The sequence below is a fragment of the Sparassis crispa genome (assembly GCF_003851025.1).
Source record: "Sparassis crispa DNA, contig_000000F, whole genome shotgun sequence".
In the NCBI taxonomy this organism is placed as follows: domain Eukaryota; kingdom Fungi; phylum Basidiomycota; class Agaricomycetes; order Polyporales; family Sparassidaceae; genus Sparassis; species Sparassis crispa.
The window spans coordinates 3250680-3274358 of NW_020939747.1; the positions used below are offsets into that span (position 1 = coordinate 3250680).

General features: G+C 48.5%; 3 protein-coding genes across 3 annotated transcripts; 1 reads left to right on the top strand and 2 right to left on the bottom strand.

Annotated features, from left to right (window-relative positions):
* Positions 1–13073: 13073 nt before the first annotated feature.
* SCP_0112240 (hypothetical protein) lies at positions 13074–13430 on the bottom strand (the record flags this gene model as incomplete). The annotated part of the gene is made up of 1 exon (XM_027753451.1): positions 13074–13430. One exon carries the CDS (start codon positions 13428–13430, stop codon positions 13074–13076), a length of 357 nt encoding a protein of 118 aa, XP_027609252.1.
* A 653-nt stretch (positions 13431–14083) lies between these two features.
* Positions 14084–20816, bottom strand: SCP_0112250 (hypothetical protein; the record flags this gene model as incomplete). Its single annotated transcript, XM_027753452.1, has 19 exons — positions 14084–14251; positions 14304–14588; positions 14637–14792; positions 15123–15307; positions 15359–16083; positions 16131–16242; positions 16292–16483; positions 16536–16927; positions 16980–17125; positions 17179–17523; positions 17579–18379; positions 18428–18683; positions 19035–19125; positions 19212–19320; positions 19380–19928; positions 19979–20146; positions 20194–20405; positions 20460–20665; positions 20719–20816. 19 exons carry the CDS (start codon positions 20814–20816, stop codon positions 14084–14086), a joined length of 5196 nt encoding a protein of 1731 aa, XP_027609253.1.
* Positions 20817–21335: 519 nt separating this feature from the next.
* Positions 21336–23462, top strand: SCP_0112260 (hypothetical protein; the record flags this gene model as incomplete). The annotated part of the gene is made up of 6 exons (XM_027753453.1): positions 21336–21509; positions 21570–21853; positions 21903–22028; positions 22078–22193; positions 22245–22424; positions 22471–23462. 6 exons carry the CDS (start codon positions 21336–21338, stop codon positions 23460–23462), a joined length of 1872 nt encoding a protein of 623 aa, XP_027609254.1.
* Between the last annotated feature and the right edge of the window lie 217 nt (positions 23463–23679).

Here is a 23679-nt window from a genome sequence, read left to right on the forward strand (position 1 = left end):
AGCAGTGAGATCTCACCTGATCTGCAGTTAGACTGGATGCAAATGAACATAGGTCTGTAGGATTGCCCCCCCCATCTCTCAATCTCTGCATCAATTTCTGTGCATCGCTCCTCCAGTTCTGGAAGACCGATGTCAGCGAGATGCTTCCCCAGACCCTGGAGTAGTTCTGAGAGTGCAGTGAGAGTGTGATTGCGAATGATGAAAGGATCAGGATGACTGCATGTTCGAAGAAGGCTATCACGAATGTCTGCAGAGAGCTGCAGCTCATAGTCCTGCCAAATTGAAATAATGGGGTCACCTTCCACGGCGAGTATGGCAAACAGCCAAGAAGTTCGTGAAACGTGAGGCAACCCTCGTTTTCATTCGTGAACAGTCCGAATGCTCTTGCGGCTTCTTGAGAAGTGTTGTATAGTATGCCATCGACTGTGCGCAGTTCATCCCAGCTGTTTGCACTATGGTGTAGGAGTAGCGCCCGTAAGTAAAAAACATTACCATGATGTGGATAGACGATTTGGATTCGCGAAGCCGCCTCGTGTCCTTGCTCATAGAACCTGATGTGCATTTGTGGTCATGCCGGGGTTGGTTGTTCGAGGATCTCCAATGACTGGTGAAGAGGTTTCAGTGGATCATGTGTGACCAAACGGCATTGTCTACCAAATTCAATGTAGGTCATGTCGTTGAGGCGTGGATGGGGAGGTCGGGCAAGGTATCGTATAAGCAATGTGGCATCTGACTGGGTGTTGTTCTTTCTTTTCATTTGACCTTGCTGGCGATCGGGTAGGTGTATGGGTAGGCGATGGACACCAGGATGCTTGTCAGTGGTATGAAAACCAGCAATACGGGTACATCCTTCGATGCTGGAGATGTAGCGACCTCGCTCATAGTCATTGATTTCATCAACTGGTTTTCGAACTCCATGAGCAGAGGAAGTAGATATTGTGCGCACTGGTCGAACACTCCAGTTGGTTTCGTCGGGTCCCTTGTAGAAGTATTTGAAAAGATATTGAAATAGAGATACTGATGCTGAATATTCACAGTTGATATGCGCATCATATTTGAGTACCAAGAATGGGATGTGAAGTATAACATTCGCATCCTCATTTTTGTGACAATGTGGCTCAAAGTAACCTGATATAAGTGTTTTTAGTTGTCAATGACAGATGCGAGTCTGCAAACCTCTTTCGTTGAATGTGGAGTCATTCTGAATGGGTTTCAGAAATCGGTACTACAGTCTTTTGTAGGCCAGCCACACCCATGATATTTGCTCTTGCTATCATGGTGATGCATCATGTGCTTTAAAATAGCATCACGAAGTGGTCCTGGAGGTCGTGGGAGTTCAGCGCTAAGAAATTGATGAAGTTCATGAGGGGAGTAAGGGACATATTTAAGTGTGACCGCGATATGAGCATGGGGAAGACCTCTCTTTTGAAATTCAGTAACACGAATATGGTATAGTGTCGGGCCCATGGAGGTGGTGATATCTTTCATCAGTCGAGAGAGTTTCTGTTGATAAAAATGTACGACCACATCAGGTCTGTCATATGCTGACTGTCCCGAATGTAGTTGCAATTTGATCTCAATCCATTTTGGATTAGTGGTGAAGGTGATGAAGAGTGTGACAGGGCCAAATTCCTTGTGAAGAGCAAGACAGTCTGCTATATTTGCTGCAGACCATGCAGGGGAATGAATGAAACTCGAAGGTAAACGCACGTCGTCCATTGGCTCTTCATCACCATCTCCAGTATATTCACCTTCTTCATTGTCATCATTGCCATGTTGATTCATGCAGATGTATGTTAATCGTGCTTCTTCAATTGCACTCCATGCATCTACCAAGTATTCCCCTGCAAGAATTAATTCCGAATTAGATATGCATGTATCAAACCGGCATACCTGCCAAGCACAAAAATTTCGTTATTTGTTCCGCATTCATGAAAAATTGAGTACGATACCACTGCATTTGCGTGAATGATTTGCCGGCAAGATTGAGTCGTTCCGAAGACCATCTGAGGGTTCCATATGGCTCCAACATAAGATAATGGAGAGGTTCCACATACAGCAATAGTAAATCAAGATAACGATGCTCAGTGTCACCAGTTCTCCGTATAACAATTTTGCGGTGAGTGGGTGGGGATGCAGGTGCGATCGAAATAATAGCAGCTATTTCATCCCCCGTAACACTGGATGATGCTTCAAGGTGTAAAGTGAGCTCGTCGTCTGCCATTACAGCCAGTCGATCTAAATGATCAATATATGGGTTCACACGTCGCAAGCCTGCCAGTGCCGCTTCAAGCCAGCCAGATGGGATTCTGTGAGCAGTAGGGCCAGAAAGAAGTGCTTGTGGGTCATGCAGAAACCAACGAATAGCATGCGCACCTTCATCAGCAGGTATTAGACGATGGTATGTTCATCCTCCTTTCAATGAAACTGCAGAAATGCCATCACCAAAGTCCATGAAGTCTCCATTGTAGACCCCAAGTGCAGTGAGAGAGAAATGGTTATTCAGATAGTGAGAATGTATGCCTAGGTTAGGAGAATTGATGCAGACATTCCATTCAGCAGGATAAGGCGGCAGGTGGGGGAGCAGATGAACATGTTTTGGTCCACAAACGAAACAGTCATCGTGAGTACGTTCTCCGGTAAGCACCTACAACTATGTTAAAAGCCGGACATTAGACGAAGCAAATTTGACATACCTTGATCCCACAGTGTCGACATGTTCTATCCCAGTGCAGAACCTGCATACACATATCGTGGTCATTGTTAAGCATGGCAAGCCCTTCCCACCACTTCGGACCACCACAGAGCGTGCGACGATGTTAACGATGTGTGGCATTGTTAGCCAGTCATGCACTGTCCATTTCTTTGTGGGACATTCAGTCGCGGTGTTGTTGTTGACTGGCACGATTACGCTCATGCTGATCTGGAAGGGGATGTATCTGCCTCAACACCATCTCGGTCTGAAGCGAAGCATCGCTGCAAAAATGGAAGAGATGAACCAGTAGTGATGTGCGAGCACGAAAAACAAACCTGATAGGTACATTTACACACTGTTTGTCGATTTGCATGAAATCCATCAGGAATTTTTCTGTCAGGAGAAGGGGCATGAAAGCAGGGGGGGGTTATGTCATATAACGGAGAGAGGAGTCATCGAAGTGGCGCTAGCGGAACGAAAAATGGAAAGTGGAGAACATGAAGTGGAGAATACAGATACGGAAGCGGGGCGTGAAATGATGGATGGCGGAAATTTTAAAGATAGTTAGATGTCCTATAGTACTAGGGCATTGATATTTATATCCCAGTATTACTGGTTGTCCCATGGTGCCAGGGGTACATAGAGATGTCCCACTATTAGTGAAAGATGTATTTTCAGGCTATTGTATGGTAGTTTTTTAATACTTTGTGCTACAATCATATTGTATAAGCTCTAATTATAAAAAAAGTGACTAGAATACTGTAAATAAGTGCCTTATTTGCACTTTATATATGGTGAAATATTTATAGAAAGCAGGATATCCCATATCAAGTATTGTGTATGCATTTATAATGTTATAAAGACTATATTACTATTGGTAGCATGTACAACAACTTCATTAGCTCATATAGCAACTAAGACAGGTCAAACAACAATGTTTATTCTCGTGTTTTAAAATCAATTTTACATTTTCTGACATAATGTTCAGACTAACATGATATAATCTTTGGTATATAGTATGTATCATAGCTATACTACAACTTTCACCAAGTGTCTCAAGAAATAGAACTACTCAGTCTACTAATATACTAGCAAAGGAGATATATTTTTGTCATGTCTCCTATCATATACTGTATTTGAATGAAAAAAGAAAGGCATTTGACCTAAGACTTCAGTCAAGTTACACTCAGAAATGCATTCACTGAATGACACCTCTGTATTATAGGATGTCCCTTTATGTGATGGGATATCCCTTGTAAGGACCTGTCACTCTTAAACCTTAGTAATTCAACTGTTAGTATAAATCTCTAGATAATTATAGTAGTTAAGTAGAAACTTCAGGCTAAAGAAGAGACTAAATATCTGTGAATCTTAAAATAACATCTTAGGATGTCCTTAAAATGGGAGATCCCACCTGATATAATATGCAAATAAAGTGCTTGTTTATATCACTATAGTCACTGTTTTTATAATTAAGACTTAGATAATATGATAGTAGAATAAAGTATAAAAAAACTACCATACAATAGCCTGAAAATACATCTTTTACTAATAGTGGGACATTCCTATGTACCCCTGGCACCATGGGACAACCAGTAATACTGGGATATAAATATCAACGTCCTAGTACTATAGGACATCCCATATGATAATTGTGCCATTGGACCAGCCTTTGCCCTGCCTTTGCCCTGGGTAATCCCATATAATGCCCTGGGACATGTATTGGTACCATGGTCTGTCTTACACCTGAGAGGCTCTTAGCCACTACGCAATATAGATTATGTTGAAGCTAAGAGCTAGGTCGAAAGGGTACCCTGAAGTGAAAATTATCGACTACTATGAACGCACTGCAGAGTGCGATGCTTACACTATTTGCATGCATGTGTTTCTCATTTGGATATGTTCTTGCTCATTTTGTTGAAATCATGTTATTTGAGCCCATTCAGCCAATATATACCCAAATGTCCATATAACCGAGGTGGAATATTTTGTGTAAATTTCCATAAAACCGAGTGTTGGCCAAGAATATAATATAGGATGGAGATATAGGGTTAGCCAAGATAAGTAGGCTATATAGGCTGAGTCGCATATTTGGGAGTTAGCCAAGGGAGGTGCAGTTTAAAGTCTATATAGGTTGTCGGGCATTTTGGGGTCGGCCGCCATTTCTCTATATAGATTGTAGCTGAAATAGTGCCATTGGCCAAGAGTCATAAAATTCCAATCCTATATAGAGTTTGCAGACAGTTGGGCTTGGCCAAGTGGACCTATATAGAATCTTTGTGTAAATGTTCCACTCGGCCAAGGCACATGAAATTTTGATCCTATATAGCATTTCCTGACATTTGGCTGTGGCCAAGAGTACCCTATATAGATTTTTGTGGAAATAGTGCCTGCGGCCAAGGGTCAAGCAATTTGCATTCTATGTAGGATTGTCTGAAATTTGGCCTCAGCTACAGATACCCTATATAGTTCTTGTAGAAATGGTGGCCTCGGCCAGGAGTCATCAAATTTTAACCTATATAGAGAGATCTGAATTTTGGCCTTGGCTGAATATACACTATATAGTTCTTGCAGAAATGTTGGCCTTGGCCGAAGGTAGTAGAATTTCTATTCTATATAGGGTCTTCTGAAATATGGCATTGGCCAAGGATGCACTATATAGGGTTTTTGAAAATAATGGTCTCGGCCGAGACTCTTGAAATTTGTATCCTATATAGGATTCTCCACACTTCGGCTTCAGCCAAGTAGCATCTTCTATTTGTTTTGATCAGAAAGGGCAAAATTCTCTTCACACATAGGAGTTTTAAAGCTGGGGCCTTCACCAAGTGTATATATACAGGTTTCATCACATGTGATGCCATCAGCTATAATGAGCCAGGTCAGACCACCTTCAGGGTTTGTGTAGTAGTAGTTGGGCCGTCCTTTGCTATCACATTCTGAGACCAATATTCTTCATATCAAATGATTCAGAGCCACTGAATTTAATCTAAATACATATGATCAAATTTTTGACACTATGTTGAGCATATGAAGATGATGACCTTCTGTTGCCTCTGAACCTTCCAAGTCAAAGATAACATCCAGCCAATTTAGGAACTCGCTGCGGTCAACGTAATAGGCTCGAAGGTACTTCTCCACAAGATTGGCGATGGTATCATGCACAGGCAGCAAGTGCAGGTGCAGATGAACCAAAACCAAAGAGGTGGTATCCAACCTTGTGGTCAGTGCTATCTTCCTCTTGCCGACAATCCAAAGACCCTTCATCAATGGTACCCAAGATTTTTCAGTGGATGGGACACTATACAGGCCCTGATATCCCTCAAATATCAGCTTTTGTGCGAGTAAAGAATTCATATTAAACCTACATGGTATACCTGCATTGCACCTCTGTCACGCTTTATGGTGCAGGCCAGACATTCAAACTGCATCTGCTCAGTCATATTCCACTGTCGGAGATCTGGAATGCAATGTAAGCAAACAGCTCTGCTGCAGTTTGGACGGTCACAGTCGACCAAGTTTCTGCCTTATTGCCAGAGAAAGCAATACTAGGTGCATGGTGTTAGCAAGATGCATATGTTGAAGAGAGAAACAACACCATATCACAGACTTCTATGCCATCTGGAAGATCTTGTGACGTTGATGCTTAGGAGCATGAGCAGAAGGAGGTATAGTTGGATTGGAGGTGAGTAAGCTGTTCTTATGTTCATAAACAGCAGCAGTGATAGACACTGCAGGATCACGTATGAGTTGACTGCTTCGGCATCGAGGGACATCCATTTTAGCAGCAGATGCACATCCTTTCGGCCTGCATATGACTTCGACAAATGGGTGGCTCTGAAAACACATGAGGGCAGAGCAGGAACACTTGCCTCATCCTCATCCTCATCCTTGGCCTCGGCCTTGCTCTCCTCCTCAACATCCTCCTTGATATCCTCCTCGACATTTGACACAGGCACATAGCTTAGTGGCTGGTAGATTGTCTCCTTATGTTCCTCCTTGGTATTGTCCAATTTATCACTCTCCTTTGATTCATCATTGGACAGAGGTGGGCTACCGATGTGATTGTGATTTACTAGAAATGTCTCACCTCTGTCCGAGTCATCATCCAGAAACTCCCCCTTCAACTGCCCATCTTCATTGACATCTTCATACAAACCTCTATACACAATGCTCCCCCTGTCATCTCTGCTTTCTCTCAACTGGAACTGCTTCTAATTATCCATGTCCTTCATCTCATCCACACTCAGAGTCAATTGCGACATAGTATCTGCTTGGGGGGTCATGTGAGGTGTCAGCGAATGCAGGGTAGAGTCTGTCATTACAATATCAAATGAAATGTTGCTTACTTGACAAACGTATTCACTATTAGAAACATGAAAACATACCTGGTCTGTCCTTTTGCAAAGGTCGGCCATGGTAGTAAGCTGGTGGCACAGATCTACAGTACGAGATGCCTCCTCTAATTGACTGATCAGCCTGATCGAGATTGAAACCTTGATGCTGGTCCTGACTTGTACCCACAGATGCAGGATTCTCTGGGATTGAGTGCAGATTGAAGGTAGATTGCCTAACACCAGACTGCGGAGTATAGGCAGGGACACAGGTCTACCTTTATAGTACAAAGGCCTGACCCTGACTATACATACAGGTACATAGACCTGCATATAGTACAGGTCTATGAGAGTCACAGGTTTATAAAAGATAAACCTGTACTATGACCTGTACTATTACTATGTATGTACCTATGTGTAGTTTACTACACATCCTGGACATGTCTTCAAGTAAAGTAGTACTTAAGAGCAAAGTTTAACATGCAAAGTTTAAGTTTAAGTAGCTCTCTTACAGAATATATGTGTTAGCATTTGTGCTTTAATTAATTTAGTTTAATTTGAGTCTCACTCATATATTTATAAAAACTCCGCAGGTTTATATAGTCAGACCTCATATACCTATACTATGTGTACAGGTTTCACAGGTCCAACAAACTCATACCTGGACTATAACATTTACTATAACTATACTTGGACCTTTGCATAGTTTATTACACTACTATGTCCCTGTCTAGTGAGGTAGAGGTCTGACTGGCCGGCTGAGCAGACTGTGCGTGCTTCTCAGACTGGTTGTGCATGGTAGAATATACAAAAGTAGCCAAATAGATGTGTGAGAAGAAGCAGCAGAGGCACAGCAACAGAAATATAGCAGAGCAGAGACAGCAAGGATAGAGCAAGAGAGAGAGAGAGAGAGACAGATCAGATTACAGTGATTGCAATCAAAAGGACTTGTGCGCGCGAGCCCATGGAGATCACGTGATATGCTTGGAGGGCCGGACTTCCCGAAATCTAGTGGACAGTGGCTGAAATTTGATCGGAGTCCGAAAATCGTCCAAATATAGCAATATTCCAGCCACCAGTGTACACCTTCTGCATATGGAAGGTGCTTGACGCATCTGGTGTCTGGGGCACATGACCGAACAAACATGGCCAAATAGTTGGTTTTATGAGCTGGCGCAACTTCCTCTCTCTCTTCCTTCTCTACCATCACCATCACCTTTCAGCAAGCCGGTCACAAGTGGCTGAGCTTTGTTGCTGCATGTTGCCATGGGCATGCAGTGTCAAAGCTCAGTTATTTGCACGTGCCTTTGTAAGGTAACTGTTTCTTTTCCTGTAGATAGTATTATGTAATATGCACTTTACTGACTTCATCCCATGGCTGGTCTTTGGCCAGTCATGGGGTACATGTGGGTTTTGGGGGATTACTGGGCATGCAGCGACGAGCTGCAGAGGGCTCCGCATTGTGGGGGCGACCCACTCGTGTCCCTCACCTGGTACTTGAGATTTGGGGGATCACTGGGCATGCGGCGGCGAGCTGCAGAGGGCTCCGCGTTGCGGGGGTGACCCACTCACGCCTCTCACCCGGTATATATGGGAATTGGGGGATTTTGCACTTCGGTGCCAATGCGCTTCGGCGTACTTGCATCTAGGCACATATGTGCTCTGCACATTACATTGTCGCCGGCCATCAGCCTTGTGCTGTGCGAGTCGTGCGTGGAGCCGCCATTGGCCTGCTCCACAAGGTCAGTGTTTTTTACTTATTTGTTTCTTTTTGCATGGTATGGTGGGAGTACAGGAAGTGTAAGGATGATGTGGTAAGTACTCCACTACACTTCATACTGATACTGACAACTGTTCTTCAGCATATAGTGGGTTTTATGGCAGTGGTGAAGATGAGGCCAAATCCTATAGTGGATTGAAAGAACCGGTAAGTTTTTTTCCTTACACTTTGAAGAATACTGACCTTTTGATGTTTCCACAGCCTCTTACACATGTACTGAAAATTGACGATGGTCACTGCAGTGCGAGCAATGCAGCGCACAAGGTGAGCATTTTTTAACATTTTGCGACAGTTTTCTGACTTTCTTTTGGTGTTTTTCAGATTGTATTTGTACTTTTCTTGTAGTCTACCTTCTTTTTCTTTTCCCTTCTTTCTGGTGCTTGTGGCGAATGAGAGAGGGCCCACCCTCAGTCATCACAAGTCACCTTTTGTGTTTTCAATTTTTGTAGTTAGAAAAATTTGTAACACTTGAGTTTGTAACAATGAAGCATGAATAAGGCGAAGCCATGCCGGTACGCCGGGCGATGCACGGGCACTTCAGTCACGTGATCACATCACGCACCACCATGTGTACTTTTTGAACCCTTGGCCCATCTGCTACAACAGCATTCTCAGTACTTTCATCATTTCAAAAGCCCTACTATCAACTATAGCTGGCAAAGCTCAAGAGTATGTGCTTTCTCCAAGCCAGATTTCATCTGATTGAGCAAACTGAACCATAGCTCTGAACTTCCAGACCCTTGTACCCCTGGAGGGTATCACTGCATATAGTATATATAATGTAAGCAGTAACTGTATGATGAATAAAGCCTAAGTACAGCCTAGATACAGCCTTAAACTATGTATTCAGAAGCTCCAAAGGGAAAAGAAGACTGTTACAAGCCTTAAACGTAATGTGTATAATGTCATTCCCTCAAATAAGGCAGATATTGAGGGGTATACCCTCAGGGTTTGGTACCCTTACCCATACCCTTACCCCTGGTGAAGGGTATGTACCCTTGGAGGGTAAGAGTAGAGGTACAGCTCAAAGTACCCAGGGGTATACTCCTGCTCTGCACTAGCCTGACACCATGCTTCTTTAAGGTCCTGGAGGATACACTCGTTTAAATTTAAATAGCCAGTCATACACATTTATTGACTACTTTGCATACCTACCTTTGCAACTCGCAAACTATCTGACAATCATTTGACCATTGAATGCCTGTTGTGATTGAAGTGCAAAGTCCTTGAACATTGCACCTTGCTTTGCTGCATAGGATGCATGATCACATAGACCTGCACTCACCGCCTCCATCTCCCTGGTCTGCCACTCATGCTGCTTGCGTTCAAACCACAGGACAGTCTATAACATCTCATATTACACCTTTGGTACCTCCTCTTTGTATCTTGTGTCTTGTGCCTTTGCTCTCAGCCAGTTAACTCGATTAACTGACATGCTAATTACAATCTGTGAATAAGTTTAACCAGGCATGAACAGATAGTCACTCACCCTCCTTCATCACTTAGGGCCCTAGTGCAGAGCAGGGGTATGCATAACCCTCAAGGGTAAGAGGTAAGGGTATTGGAGAGTAAGGGTAGGGGTATGAACTTTCAGACCCTTGTACCCCTGGAGGGTATCACTGCATATAGTATATATAATGTAAGCAGTAATTGTATGGTGACTAAAGCCTAAGTACAACCTAGATACAGCCTTAAACTATGTTTACAGAAGCTTTAAAGGGAAAAGAAGAATATTACAAGCCTTAAACTTAAGGTCTATGATGTTATTTCCTCAAGTAAGGCAGATATTGAGGGGTATACCATCAGGGTTTGGTACCCTTACCCATACTCTTACCCCTGGTGAAGGGTATGTACTCTTGGAGGGTAAGGGTAGGGGTACAGCTCAAAGTTCCCACCCCTGCTTTGCACTAGTGTCAGCAAGACCATTAAGTTTGGATGCCTTAGCCTGAAGCCCCATTTGTGTAAAAAGCTATATGGCCAAGGCCAAAGTGTGAAAAACTCTTTATAGAATGAAAATTTCTAGATCCTCGGCCAAGGCCACCATTTTCACAAAAACTATATAGGGCATTCTTGGCTAATGCCAAAGTTTAGAAGACCCTATATAGAATATAAATTTCAGAACACTCAGCCAAGACCACCATTTCCATAAAAACTATATAGGATATTTTCAGCCACGACCAAATTTCAGACAATCCTATATAGGATTTCAATTTCTTGACCCTTGGCCGCAGGCATTATTTTCACAAAAATCTATATAGGGTACCCTTGGCCACAGCCCAATGTTAGGAAATGCTATATAGGATCAAAATTTCATGTGCCTTGACCGAGTGGAACATCTACACAAAGGTTCTATATAGGTCCACTTGGCCAAGCCCAACTGTCTGCAAACTCTATATAGGATTGGAATTTTATGACTCTTGGCCAATGGCACTATTTCAGCTACAATCTATATAGAGAAATGGCGGCCGACCCCAAAATGCCCGACAACCTATATAGACTTTAAACTGCACCTCCCTTGGCTAACTCCCAAATATGCGACTCAGCCTATATAGCCTACTTATCTTGGCTAACCCTATATCTCCATCCTATATTATATTCTTGGCCAACACTCGGTTTTATGGAAATTTACACAAAATATTCCACCTCGGTTATATGGACTTTTCACTGGGGGCAAAAGTGGATGTTCTGCCTCAGAACAGCATCTGAACATTCAAGGAACAGATTATGTTTTTGGACATGTCACATGTTTCAAACATGGTAAGGAACATCCAATATGTCTTGCACAATGTTCTATTGGAGAGCATGCTGGAGACATGTTGCATGTATTATTCTGGAACATATAATATGTCTCACACAATGTCTCATTGGAGAACATCCTGCAGACTTGCTGCATGTTTCATTCTGGAATATTTATCATTTTGCTACTATATTCTGGGCTTGTCTCTCAGCACAATATGCTCCATATCATAAGGATTTTCCATGGCCAAACATGTTACATTTTCAGCTGCTGTTAATCTTCAGAACATTGTGAGGAGATGTTAAGTGATCTTACTCCAAAGATACAAAATGTCCTGGGCACCAAGGACATCTGCAGTACATGTATAATACATGTATAATACATACTAAAATCACAGCCCATTCAGTCATGTTTGTGAACTGGACTCCCATTTACCCTGACATTGTCATGAACTGGACAGCCAGCGGACGTCGGCCCATCGGTCTGTGTAAGGAGCTGTCAGCGATCGGCTCATGGTGATGAAGGGAATGCTGGAGCGATGGGCCCACCGCCATAGGAGTATTTCTGAGCGATTGGCCCACCACCATGATGCTACTATTATACAGGCATGGGCCCACTGCCGCGGTGATAGTTCTGAGCGATGGGCGCACCGCCATAGGTGTATTTTTGAGCCATCGGCCCACTGCCACGGGGCTATTATACAGCCATCGGCCCACCGCCATAGGTAGTGTTCTGAGCGATCAGCCCACCGCCACGGGGCTATTACACAGCCATTGGCCCACCGCCATAGGTAGTGTTCTGAGCGATCGGCCCACCGCCACTAGGGCTATTATACAGCCATTGGCCCACCACCATAGGTAGTGTTCTGAGCGATGGGCTGACCTCCATAGGTAGTGTTCTGAGCGATGGGCCCACCGCCATAGGTATATTTCTGAGCGATCGGCCCACCGCCACGGGGCTATTATACAGCCATCGGCCCACCGCCACCGTGGTAGTACTGAGCGATGGGCCGACCACCATAGGTAGTGTTCTGAGTGATCGGCCCACCGCCACTGGGGCTATTATAGAGCCGTCGGCCCACCGCCATATGTAGTGTTCTGAGCGATCGGCCTACCGCCATAGGTATATTTCTGAGCGATCGGCCCACCGTCACGGGGCTATTATACAGCCATCGGCCCACTGCCACCGTGGTAGTACTGAGCGATGGGCCGACTGCCATAGGTATACTTCTGAGCGATCAGCCCCCCGCCGTTGGTATATTTCTGAGTGATCGGCCCACCGCCATGACGCTATTATACAGCCATCGGCCCACCGCCATAGGTAGTGTTCTGAGCGATGGGCCGACCTCCATAGGTAGTGTTCTGAGCGATCGGCCTACCGCCATAGGTATATTTCTGAGCGATCGGCCCACCGCCACGGGGCTATTATACAGCCATCGGCCCACCGCCATAGGTATATTTCTGAGCCCATAAGCATGGGTCGCCTGAAATATCTGACTAGCCCGGGCATAGCTGAGTTATTTGCCTTGCCCTAGGTTGTCAACTGGGCTCGTATCGTGTCCGTGTCGTCTTGGTGAAGCTTGGGTGGGTGAAGGAACATACCGGATGATTCGTCAGGGAGTAGCATAGGTGGATGTATGAAACATGGAGATTGGTCGGGGGGAAGCATGGGCGGATGTATGAAACGTGGAGATTGGTCAGGGGGAAGCATGGGCGGATGCCACACCTGGTTGCCCGAGCCAAGAAGTAGACCATACGAAGTGAACGGATTGTACCCGAAGTCAACCGAAGAGCACGAAGTAGACGAGGATGCGGACATGTGCAAATCAGCGTACGAGCCGAAGGACACCACAGAAGAAGGGGGCTCCGACGCCGAGTCGTTGCTCATGCGGCACCTCTTGCTCAGACCTATCGGCCCACCGCCATAGGTGTAGTTCTCAGCAATCAGTCAACCGCCATGGGCATATTTTTCAGTGATTGATCCACCGCCTAACAGGGCAATGATGGAGCTACTGCCGGCCAATAATTTCCACGTAATCCACCCATCATTCCCTCCAATTCTGGTTAGCTCACTATCAGCTCTCCTTGTAGTATCACACTCTCTCCCACTGTGGGAAGGGTTGGCGAACTGTGGCGAATATCTTTCGCCATCTGAACATGGAGTTCAGAATGACTTCGCCAAACTCTCCCAATTGGCATCGGCGTTTCGAGACATGCATCAGATACAATTTGGGATGTGCCCTTCTGGGTAGAGTATGTGGAGACAAATGGCGGTCCTTTCCACCGTGAGTAGGGTTGGCGAACTGTGGTGGATATCACTCGCCATCTGAACATGCAGTCCAGAATGACTTCGCCAAACTCTCCCATGTGGCATTGGCTTTCGAGCCATGCATCAGACACCATTGGGGATGTGCCCTCCTGAGGAGAGTATGTGGCTACTATGTTTCGCCTTACCGCACCAGGTACATTGCCCAGGTTCAAAGACATGACAACCTTATATTCGACACACTACAGCACGAACGGACGCCTGGCATTGGGCGATTACATTCCTAACTCACGCAGCTGCCGTGTCGCCTCCTGCAGCTCTTCCAGCACCACATCCAGGTTCTGATCTGTCCTCTCATGCAACCAACTAGTGAGGTTCGCGACACGAATATGCAGCTGTTCAAGCTGCACCAGTGTAGACTCGGAGACGGTGTACACCTTCTCCTACGTTCTCGAGGTTCAGCAAGACTGTAAGGTGCTGGAACGTACCACTCACCCAGAGATCACCAAGTTTGTACCACCAGGCCTCCATAGGGCTCCCCGCCGGCCCAACCTGACGATCCCATTTCCACCAGTAGTCGGGTGAATCCTCGAGTAGGTTCTTAGGACGAGGAACGAGGGCGGTGGGGCGTGGAATCGCCTTGACATCAATGCTGATGGGGCGCAGAACTTCGCGATTGAAAGTGCAGACAGTGAGGACACTGGCGATAACTCCGCCATGGTCAATATGGTCAGCATGACCCGCCAACGCGAGGTCGCCACAGATACCCCTGATGGTGAACTGCACAGGACTCAGCAGGGTCAGGCGATATCAGCAAGAAAGGCATACCATCTCCCGGCGCAAGCCTTCCTCCCAACGGACCTTGGTGAAGTGATCTGGGTCAGGCTCCAGTGCCAGAACAGCTTCTTGGATCCTCCAAGTGTAGACTTCCAACTGCAACCTCCCTCTGGAGAACAGGCAGGGGTGCGCATCTGATGTTGAAGACTGGGCAGACATGATGGTGAGTGGATGAGCTGAGGTTGATATCTGATCGACCTTATCTGATGTCTGATGTCATGCGATTGGAGAGCACATGCCGAGATGAAGCCCTCAGGCGAGGATGGAGGTCACTTCGCCAAATGTGATATTGGTGAGTAGGAATTACATACATGATGATCACTACATCGATATAGCAAACATGAATATGCGTACACCCCAGTGAACCCTGACTCAAAGCACATTTTCATCGCCCGCCCTTTCGTCCTCAATGTCCAGGGCGAGGATGTGGCTGAAGGCGTCAGTGGCGTGGCTGGCGAAGGTCCGCCACATACTCACTTGCCTGGCGGCATAGCAAACATGACCCCGCCAGGAAGGATCCGTCATCTCGAGCCAGTGAGCCCATCGTTCCGCATTCCGCTTAAAGGTGGCTATGGTCCAGGCCATTTCCGAGTGGACCAAGACACGCTCCTCCCTCCATCTCTCATATCGAGCTCTGGCATGCAGCCAATTCACTCTATAGACTGGAGGGTAAATTAGCAGGAGGCCTAGAGATCGATCGGACAATTACGAACACTCGTCCATCCATTCTGATGAACCTCGATCTCCAGCGACATCCATGGTCCAGAACCAAGCCAGGTTGACGTTCCTGAGCCCGGAGGTGCTAGCCTCAATGACGGCAGTCTTCACGTGCAGGTCCTTCTTATCCAAAGGGCGATAGAGGGCCAAGTCTTCATCGGTGGCGCCCAAGCACATAATGGCGCGTCGGTTGGCAGAATAGAGCCTGGCGCAGGCCAAGACGGTCTGATCGGCAGCATAAACCTCCGCCTGTGCACGGGTCATGGTTCCGACGCTGTTGGCAGGACGAACCCTCTTGTGGTAGAGGTAAGACTTCAGTCCAAGCGCCATGCAAAGCTCGTGGAGGATGTCATTCATCAGGCCTTTGCGCAACTCCAACTCTTGGGCCGCCAGGGTCTGGAGCCCGTTGGCGACGGCGGCCACGAATCCGATCTGCGAAGGTAAATTCAAGGAAGCTCGCTCGGGAGGAATCGCATCCTCGCCATACTCAGCGTCCTCCGGGTGTATTTGAAAAGGATTCTCATCCAAGGAATCCCAGAGCGCACCATCATCACGATCTTCCATGGCGGGAACATCCTCCAACCTTCCCATGAACTTCTCAGAGCGACATTGGAATGTGAGAATGCTGACTTCGAGGCGCTGACGGCGCTCGAGAGTCTTGAGGTCCTCCGCCACGCTCGGATTTTGACCCGCCTTGCGGATATCATTCGCAAGCTTAAGCCTGAAGGCCGTCAGAGCTGTATTTTTGTTAAGATGAGGCAAACTCACTGTGCTTCTTGAATTTTGAGGCCAGTCGACAACCATCCGGCGGTGCCCTTCTCCAAGCCCTTGGCGGACTCCTCGCCCGCCAGTCTGAGTTGGGTGAGGTCTTTACCCGGGGCTTGCATTCACGTCAACTACATGCCACACGACGATGGAAGGATACTCACCCTTCATGAGCTGGACATCGAAGGTGTCCATGATCTTCGGATCATTTTGGCGAGCCTCCATAGCGTCGTCGTACTCCTTCTGCCATGCCTCAAGGACATCCTCATCTGTGGATGCAGATAAAGCTTCAAAGGACTCCTTGCTTCGTGGGAAGCCCAGGAGCACACGTTTCCACTTTGTCATCAAGGTTGGCACTATAGGCAGCATAAGGCAGGTGGCAAATAGGGAAGCAGGAACCAGGCTCACCCATGCGAGTCGTCTTCTTCCAGTTGGAGTCATTCATGTGATCGTCAAGGACTTCTTGGCGGTGAGCTCGGGTCATGCCCCTGGTACTGCCTGAGACCTCATTTGTCGGCGCCCACAGGGTCTCGATGACCTCGCCATCGACCATACCAGCGCCAACTATAAAGTTGGGCGAGAACCGTTGGAAGCAGCAATCTTGGTGTCCGTGCACATGAAACAAGCCGATGCCTTGGTCTACCTTGAGCTCGAAGGGCATCCTCAGATAGGCGCTGTGGCGGAAACGTTTGCGGACATGGACGCCATACTGGCACATGATGTCGTACATGACGAGGATGAGGGTGATACCGGTGAGGGTCAGGAGCGCATTGCTGAGAGAGTAATCCATATTCATTTGTCTGCAGAGGGTGCGTCGGTGAGAATGAATCATGACAAGAGACATATGCGAACCTTTCTCCCTTCTGGAAATCGATGACAGTATGAGGGACGAAGAAACCATGTCTGGCGCAAGCAGTGGCCCCGATTCCTGTGGCGTCGAGGTTGGCGCGATCCACATTGGCCTGATTGACAGCGCGGTGCTCATGACAAGTGGAGCGCTGGTGGGCTTAGGAGTCAAGGGCAGAAGAAGAACGTGCAGCCAGACACGCACCTGATGGGACTCCATGGCCACCACCAGATGAGCCTTGTAATCCTCTTGGCCGACCATGAATGCCTGGCCGTCACTGAGGGCGACGTCCTCCTCGGGGTGCTTCATCTTCATGTGCTCTGCACTGAAATTGCCATCCATGACAAAGCCGCGTTTGAACTTCCACTGCACTGGATCCGCTTGCCAATCGAAAGGCAGGTTGAGCCCAGGCTGGGAACAGGCGGGACAAAAGATGGCGAGGCCACCCTTCTCCACAGGATGGAGGGCATCGTGTGAGAAGCCGTGCCACTTGCAATATTTGAATTGGCGCCATTGGCGGGACACCCGCATCAGCTCACAATAACGGTCCTGGCGAGGAACTGGCATGAACGGTTGGGCCATGGGAATGCATGTGAACACTTACGGGAACAGTGCCAGGGAAGGCATTGCTCGTGACCCGTTTGAGCTTGCTGTAGTAGTTCAATGCCGCCGTCTTGCACTCTTTGTTCTCCAGAAGGAAATCGTCAAGGACGGCGAATGTGAAGGCGATATGGGGATCCTTGACGGTACCAGGGTAAAGTCCCATTTGAAGAAGCTGCATGTCACGCTCCACTGCCATCTCACACTGGCACCAGTCAACGCCGATATGGTGAATGCCAGAGATGTCAACAATGACTATGATCCGATTCCCGTAACTATCACGGCGAGGTGGCCGGAAGAGCACCGGTGGCACATCTTCCTCCCAAGTAGGATCGGGAGCATCGTCGGTTTGCCTTGCTTCACCATCAAGGGTGCCTGCCAGAGGTGCAAAGTTGAATGGGACCTCGCCATCATGTGCATTTAGGTCTTCATTGGAGGCATTCCAGAAATTGGACCCCGGGGCCACCACCGGCGCAGGGTTGTTATGTGCTGTGAAGGCGCCCAGAGGGCAGGGATCTCCGCCATGCCCCAAATGGATGCAGACGCCAACCCGATACAGTGATGCCGGCTCAAAATACTGACCCTGCCAATGCTCTATCCGATGGAAAGGAGCACGCTGATGGCCGTTACGACAGCAGTCGGTACAGGTAAGCGGTCTGCCCATACAGTCCAGGCATCGCCACCGTCCCTCGTCAACCTTGCATTCCGCACAGTTTCTGGGCTCAGGCGGGGCTTCCATCTCGACAATGGCATGAAGATAGTCATCACGGTGGGGTATCCAGTCCCTCATGAAGTCATTCTGGGTCTATCGCGCATGGTCAGACCGTCAGATGGTCATGGCGGGAGTGCCCACCTTTGTCTTCCGAGCCGCCGGATCCAGCTGAATCGGCACACCTATGTTGCCCAGGACGTCGCCATCATCCAAGTTAAACAAGGAGCCTGAATCTGGAGCCTTCGATGGACTTTTGGAAGGCGATGGCACGTTTGAACCCGTGGGCATGGGCAAAGGTACGTCCACATAGCGTACTCCCCTAGTGGTCTGCTTAGCTACCTTGGTCACAAACTCAACCTCGTCATCCAGGTCTACAACGAGCCTGCTTTTGTTGCATCTGCTCATGGTTCAGGTCAGTGGGGAGTCGTATTCCAAGCCAATCGATGAGCATTGTGTCCCTATCGCACAACACGTGCAAATCACACACGGTCTTGCTGCCCACCAGACTACTCATCAAGGTGGTTAAGAATGGCTGCAATGCCTGGGCCTTATCACCTCGTGGTCTCTTTAGGCACCATATCAGCGTTATGCAGATAAGGATGCCATGTTGGCGAGAGGTCTGCCAATTGTATGTCGCTCTCAGTGCTAACTTTGCCTTGACTCGGAGTAGCATAATGTTCAAAAGGGAAACGTGCACTTGCACCGCGCGCTCGCCAATGCTGCCGCCATCTGCCCCACTAGCACTCACAACTTCTCGACCGAACACATTTTGCCACCATCTCCGCCAACTTTGAGGTCCGCCAACCATACGCTGCCATCAGTGATAACTACACCTTGAGCTGAACACTGTCGAGATGTGAAATGCGCACTCGTACCGCGCGCTCGCCAACCTTCAGCTAGGATTCGGAAATTTGTGACTCCATACATTTCGCCATCACCTCCGCCAACTTTGTCCCGCCAATGAAGCTGCCATCGACAGTCTCCATCCCCTGCATAGTGTTCTCGTCTCCATCAGTCTTTGGCATGATGTCCCTCTAATAAGCGAGCCAGTTAGGACCTGTTCTGAGTTAGGAATGCAGACTCGGTGATAAACTGTGCACATGCCAATGTGTGAGGCGTAATATGAAGCTTGCATCCAGTGGGGCACTGGAATGCCTAGCCTGTTCTGGACACCCTCTCGCATGAAGTATGCATAGACGAGCCTTTCGCCATCTGCTCGAGTGACGCCATGACGAATCGCCTTTCCACAGAAGGCTATGACAGTTCCAGGACTATAATCGATGGCGACACGCATGGCGGGGAACTTCAACCACGCGCAAGTGTAGTTGCCCAACGTTGCCAACAGGTCGTAGAATGTGTATCTTGTCTTGCTATCTCGGTGGAAAGGAGTTTCTCGGTTGGCGATCACCTGGAGTGCATTGAATGGTGACGACCAGTTCAGCGCCATCTCTCGCAATTCTGGGTCTTGCTGGATCAAACCCAAGCACTGGCGTCCTGCAGCATATAGTGTTGGGTGAACGACGGCCAGGATGGCGCCCAGCAATGCGGAGGAGTCATGAATATCACGCAGCCAACTTCTTCCGCCCTCAAGCTTCAGGCTGGCGGAGGTCTCCAGCCTCCCAGACTCCATATGCTGCAAAGGCTGTCCAGACGCAAGGCAAATGGCGTGGCGAGGAGACCCACCTCTCTTACTTGTTGGAACCAACCTGGCGAGAGACACAAGGAGCCCGCTGGGAATTGGGCACACTCCTCAGGAGGCAAGAAGTACAACGGGTTGTGTCGCCAACTGGCGGTGGTGCTGGAAGGCTTACTGGCTGCTATTGCTGGGTGTAGGGCCCTGGTCGCTTGGAGCATCTTCGTCTGACAAATTTGTCAGATCACAGCGCAAGGCTGGGCAAGCCACTCACCTGGCGGTCTGGTATCAACACTCTTGGAAGTATCCAAGCCAAGATGCGTTCGTGCATGTCCACGAGGGTGGCGGGCTGGTCTATGCATATTTCGCTCTCACCAAATGGAGGAGGCCACTTCCGTTCCAGTTCTGCCTCGAGGACTTCATTCTGCCCCGTGGGCTGAATCGAAAGGCTGTCGCAATATCTATCAATGTCCCACTGCAGCCTTACTATTACAATGGCGTGATCAGTGTGATCAGACCTGCGGCAAGACTAATGACTACCAGGATTACGGATGGCCTTCACAAGAGCATCTGCAATGCCATTGCACTCCAATAGGAGGGCGGATGGCATGGACGGAGGCACTTCTATAGATGGCGCAGAATGGGCTGCATGAGTGGCCAGATGGAGCTTTCGGCAGAACATGAGCTCCAAGACTCCTGCTATCTGATCGGTCAGTGGCATGGGTGACAGATTGCTCATCTTGATACTGTCTGCCAATCAATGGGACAATTACAGCATGCATCGGTTGAAGGAACGCACAGGTGTATGGCGGGCTCAGGCGGTTGGCTTGCAGATGCAGGGGAGAATGTAGGAGGGGCCAGAATGGCAAAGAACAGTATGCATTCATCTGCCTGCATATTGCTTGCAAGCACGTCCCTTGCACATCTCACATGTTCATCATGCCGCCGAGCCAGACTTGATGCCGCCATGCCAGATCACGGGCCGGGTGGTCCGCCATGTCTGGGCCCTTCGTCACCGCCATCTAATTGGCCGAGCCTAACTCCGAGGAAGCCCTTTATCTCACAGATTGGCATGCAGATGATCGCCAGATTGCCTCCGCCCAGCATTCACGAGATGAAGTTGGCGTGGTGTGCTCTGCCATAGAAGCGGCATTCAACATTGCCTTTCACCAGGCATGAATGCTCGTGCATACCTACTACCACCTCCCGCCACTGCGAAAAATACACATACAATGCTTCAGCAGTCACCACACACCATGGCGAGGAGGGTAATTGGTGTAAGCCCAAATGGGCCATCAGCACGTGCATGTTGAGTTGTGGGCGGCCGATGAGGAAATGGACAGAGCGCTGCCCGTTGAACTATCGACCCCCTTCACTGTCCCAACACAAAAATCTCATCCTCGACATCGAGAAAGCATGCTGGCGAGATTTGTAATTTTGACGGAGCATCAGCCCATACTCTCTGAGAAGCTGCGGTCTTATGACACGGCAGATGCCAAGGGACGCAAGACTCTGGTTCAGAGCTTGCACCAGAAGCTGAAGACACAGTTTGTCGACACGTCAAATTATGATGACATCATTGTGGAAACTGTGAGCAGTGTTTCATGTCTGTGAGGTCCCCACTAACTCTCACCGCAGAAAATCTGAGAGTGGCTCAATAACCACGCCCGCCATGCACAGGAGAAAGCGACGAAAAAGCGTATGCATGTTTCTGGCAAGCCCAATGCCTTCAAGGTGTGGGATGCGCTGGAGAGGGACAAGGTGACTGAGGCCGCGCGAGCACTCACGGCAGATAAGGGTTGCAATGTCTCCAAGGTGTGGAGAGTCGCACGAAGTGCCAAATGGGCAAAACTGTCCGAGGAGGAGCAGAAGGTGTATGAGGAAAAGGCGGAAAGTTGGCGCAATGGCACTCTGGATGATAAGATGAAAATGAAGTGCGTACCTCCTGTCACGTAGCATAAGGCAAATCCTGACCCAAGACAGGCTGAGGGAGCAGCGAATGATGCAATATCTGAAGAAGTTTGCCAAGACTATGTGGGACACCATGGGCATTCGCATGGCATTCATGCTAGCATATCCGAAGGAAGCGGGGAGTCTGAAGGTAGAGATGTGAGCGTAGACCGTCCGACTGTCACCATCTGCTAACCCCTGAGTGAAGGGTGGAGGTCAACCACGCCATCACCAATGGAACTCCATTCGGGGCCTATCCTGGGTGGCTGCGTGCTTACCAGCCTCTAGCAAAGGTGTTCTCTGAGTGGGCCAAAGGCGAATACGGTAAGAAGACCTCAGTTGCATTGTCGCTGGCACACTGACCTGATTTCTTAGGTGTGACTGAGACTACGGTGACGGTGAAGAAGACACCTGCCGATTGCATGCGGGCCATGGACAAGATTCGGTTGACGGCCAACGGTTTTCCTCTGCTCCCCTCGGTGCCTGAAGGTATGGTGGAAGCGCCTCTCAAGGTGATGAAGGTACAAGTTCGAGACTTCATGAATCATCACTACGGTATGACACTCCCACTCGGTGTTGAGAGATGCTGACCAGTTTACAGCATTGGCGAAGGGTGTTCGGAACTGCAAGTCGCCATGGACGAAGCTGAACAGCATAGACAACATCAATGAGGTTATTCCAGCAGAGATGCTACCTGAGAACTTCCAGTGGATCGATCCCTCAAAGATGACAAGTGTTCCCATTCGTGCCCTCCTCGACCACTGGCGGGCATGCCAAGAGGAGCATGGACCTGAGCAGACCATGCGATTCACCCAGTACTTCGACAAGGATGGCGAAGCTGCTCCCGCCAAGTATGATCCTCTTCCACCACTTGACGGATCAGCACAGGCATTAGAAGAAGGATCTGAACATGAGGTCCAAGAAGCACTCACACCTAAGAAGGCGGGGAAGGTGAAGAAGAAGGGTAAACCTGTGCGCAAGGTCACGGGAAAGGCGGCATCGAAAGCGACAAAGGGCAAGGCGGCCCCTGGCGGAGCCAAAGGCGGTGGGCATAAACGCAAGACGAAAGATGCATACGACTCGGAAGATGATGCCAGAAGCAGCCAAGACTCTGATCGGAGTTCGCCAGATATACCCAGCATGGCTTCCGAAGAAGATACGGCCAGCGATGAAGATTCAGGGGATGGCGAGAGCGTGATTGCGAATAAAGTGAAGGGCAAGGCAGTCGCCACCACCAATGGACGTAAGGCTAACAATGGCGGTGCACCTCAAGCGAGTGGTAGCGGCGGTGCCAAGATGAAGGCAAAGCGAGGTCTCCAAGACCTTCCTCTGGGCGAACTGCACAGATTTGACACAGAGGAGACCGATGAAGCATCGAGTGAACTGGAGCCCAGTACAAAGGAGCTCAGGCTTGAGCTTCAAGGCCGAGCCCCACGTCTCACTGGCGGGAGTACTGTGGGGAGTACTGTGCCCCACCTCGTGAAAAGGAGAGACGTGTTTCTCGCCACCCTTTCCGTCGAACCGCGATACCAGGATATGCTGAAGGAAGTCAAGATTGCGACTGTGGTGAGCTCCTCTCGTGGGGATTCATAGCCACCATTGATCATCCGTCATATAGCCCCAGGTGTATCGTTTCGCCAGGTATGATCCGATTCCCTGGAGTGAATGGTCGTATAGCCAGCGCTACCTCCCGCCGTCATTTCATGCGGTGCACAACTTTGACATCGTCGAGAACTGGTTGGGCGACAAACCATGGCTGACAAAATATCGGTTCTTACATTCACAAGGCGTACAACAATCTGCACTCGTG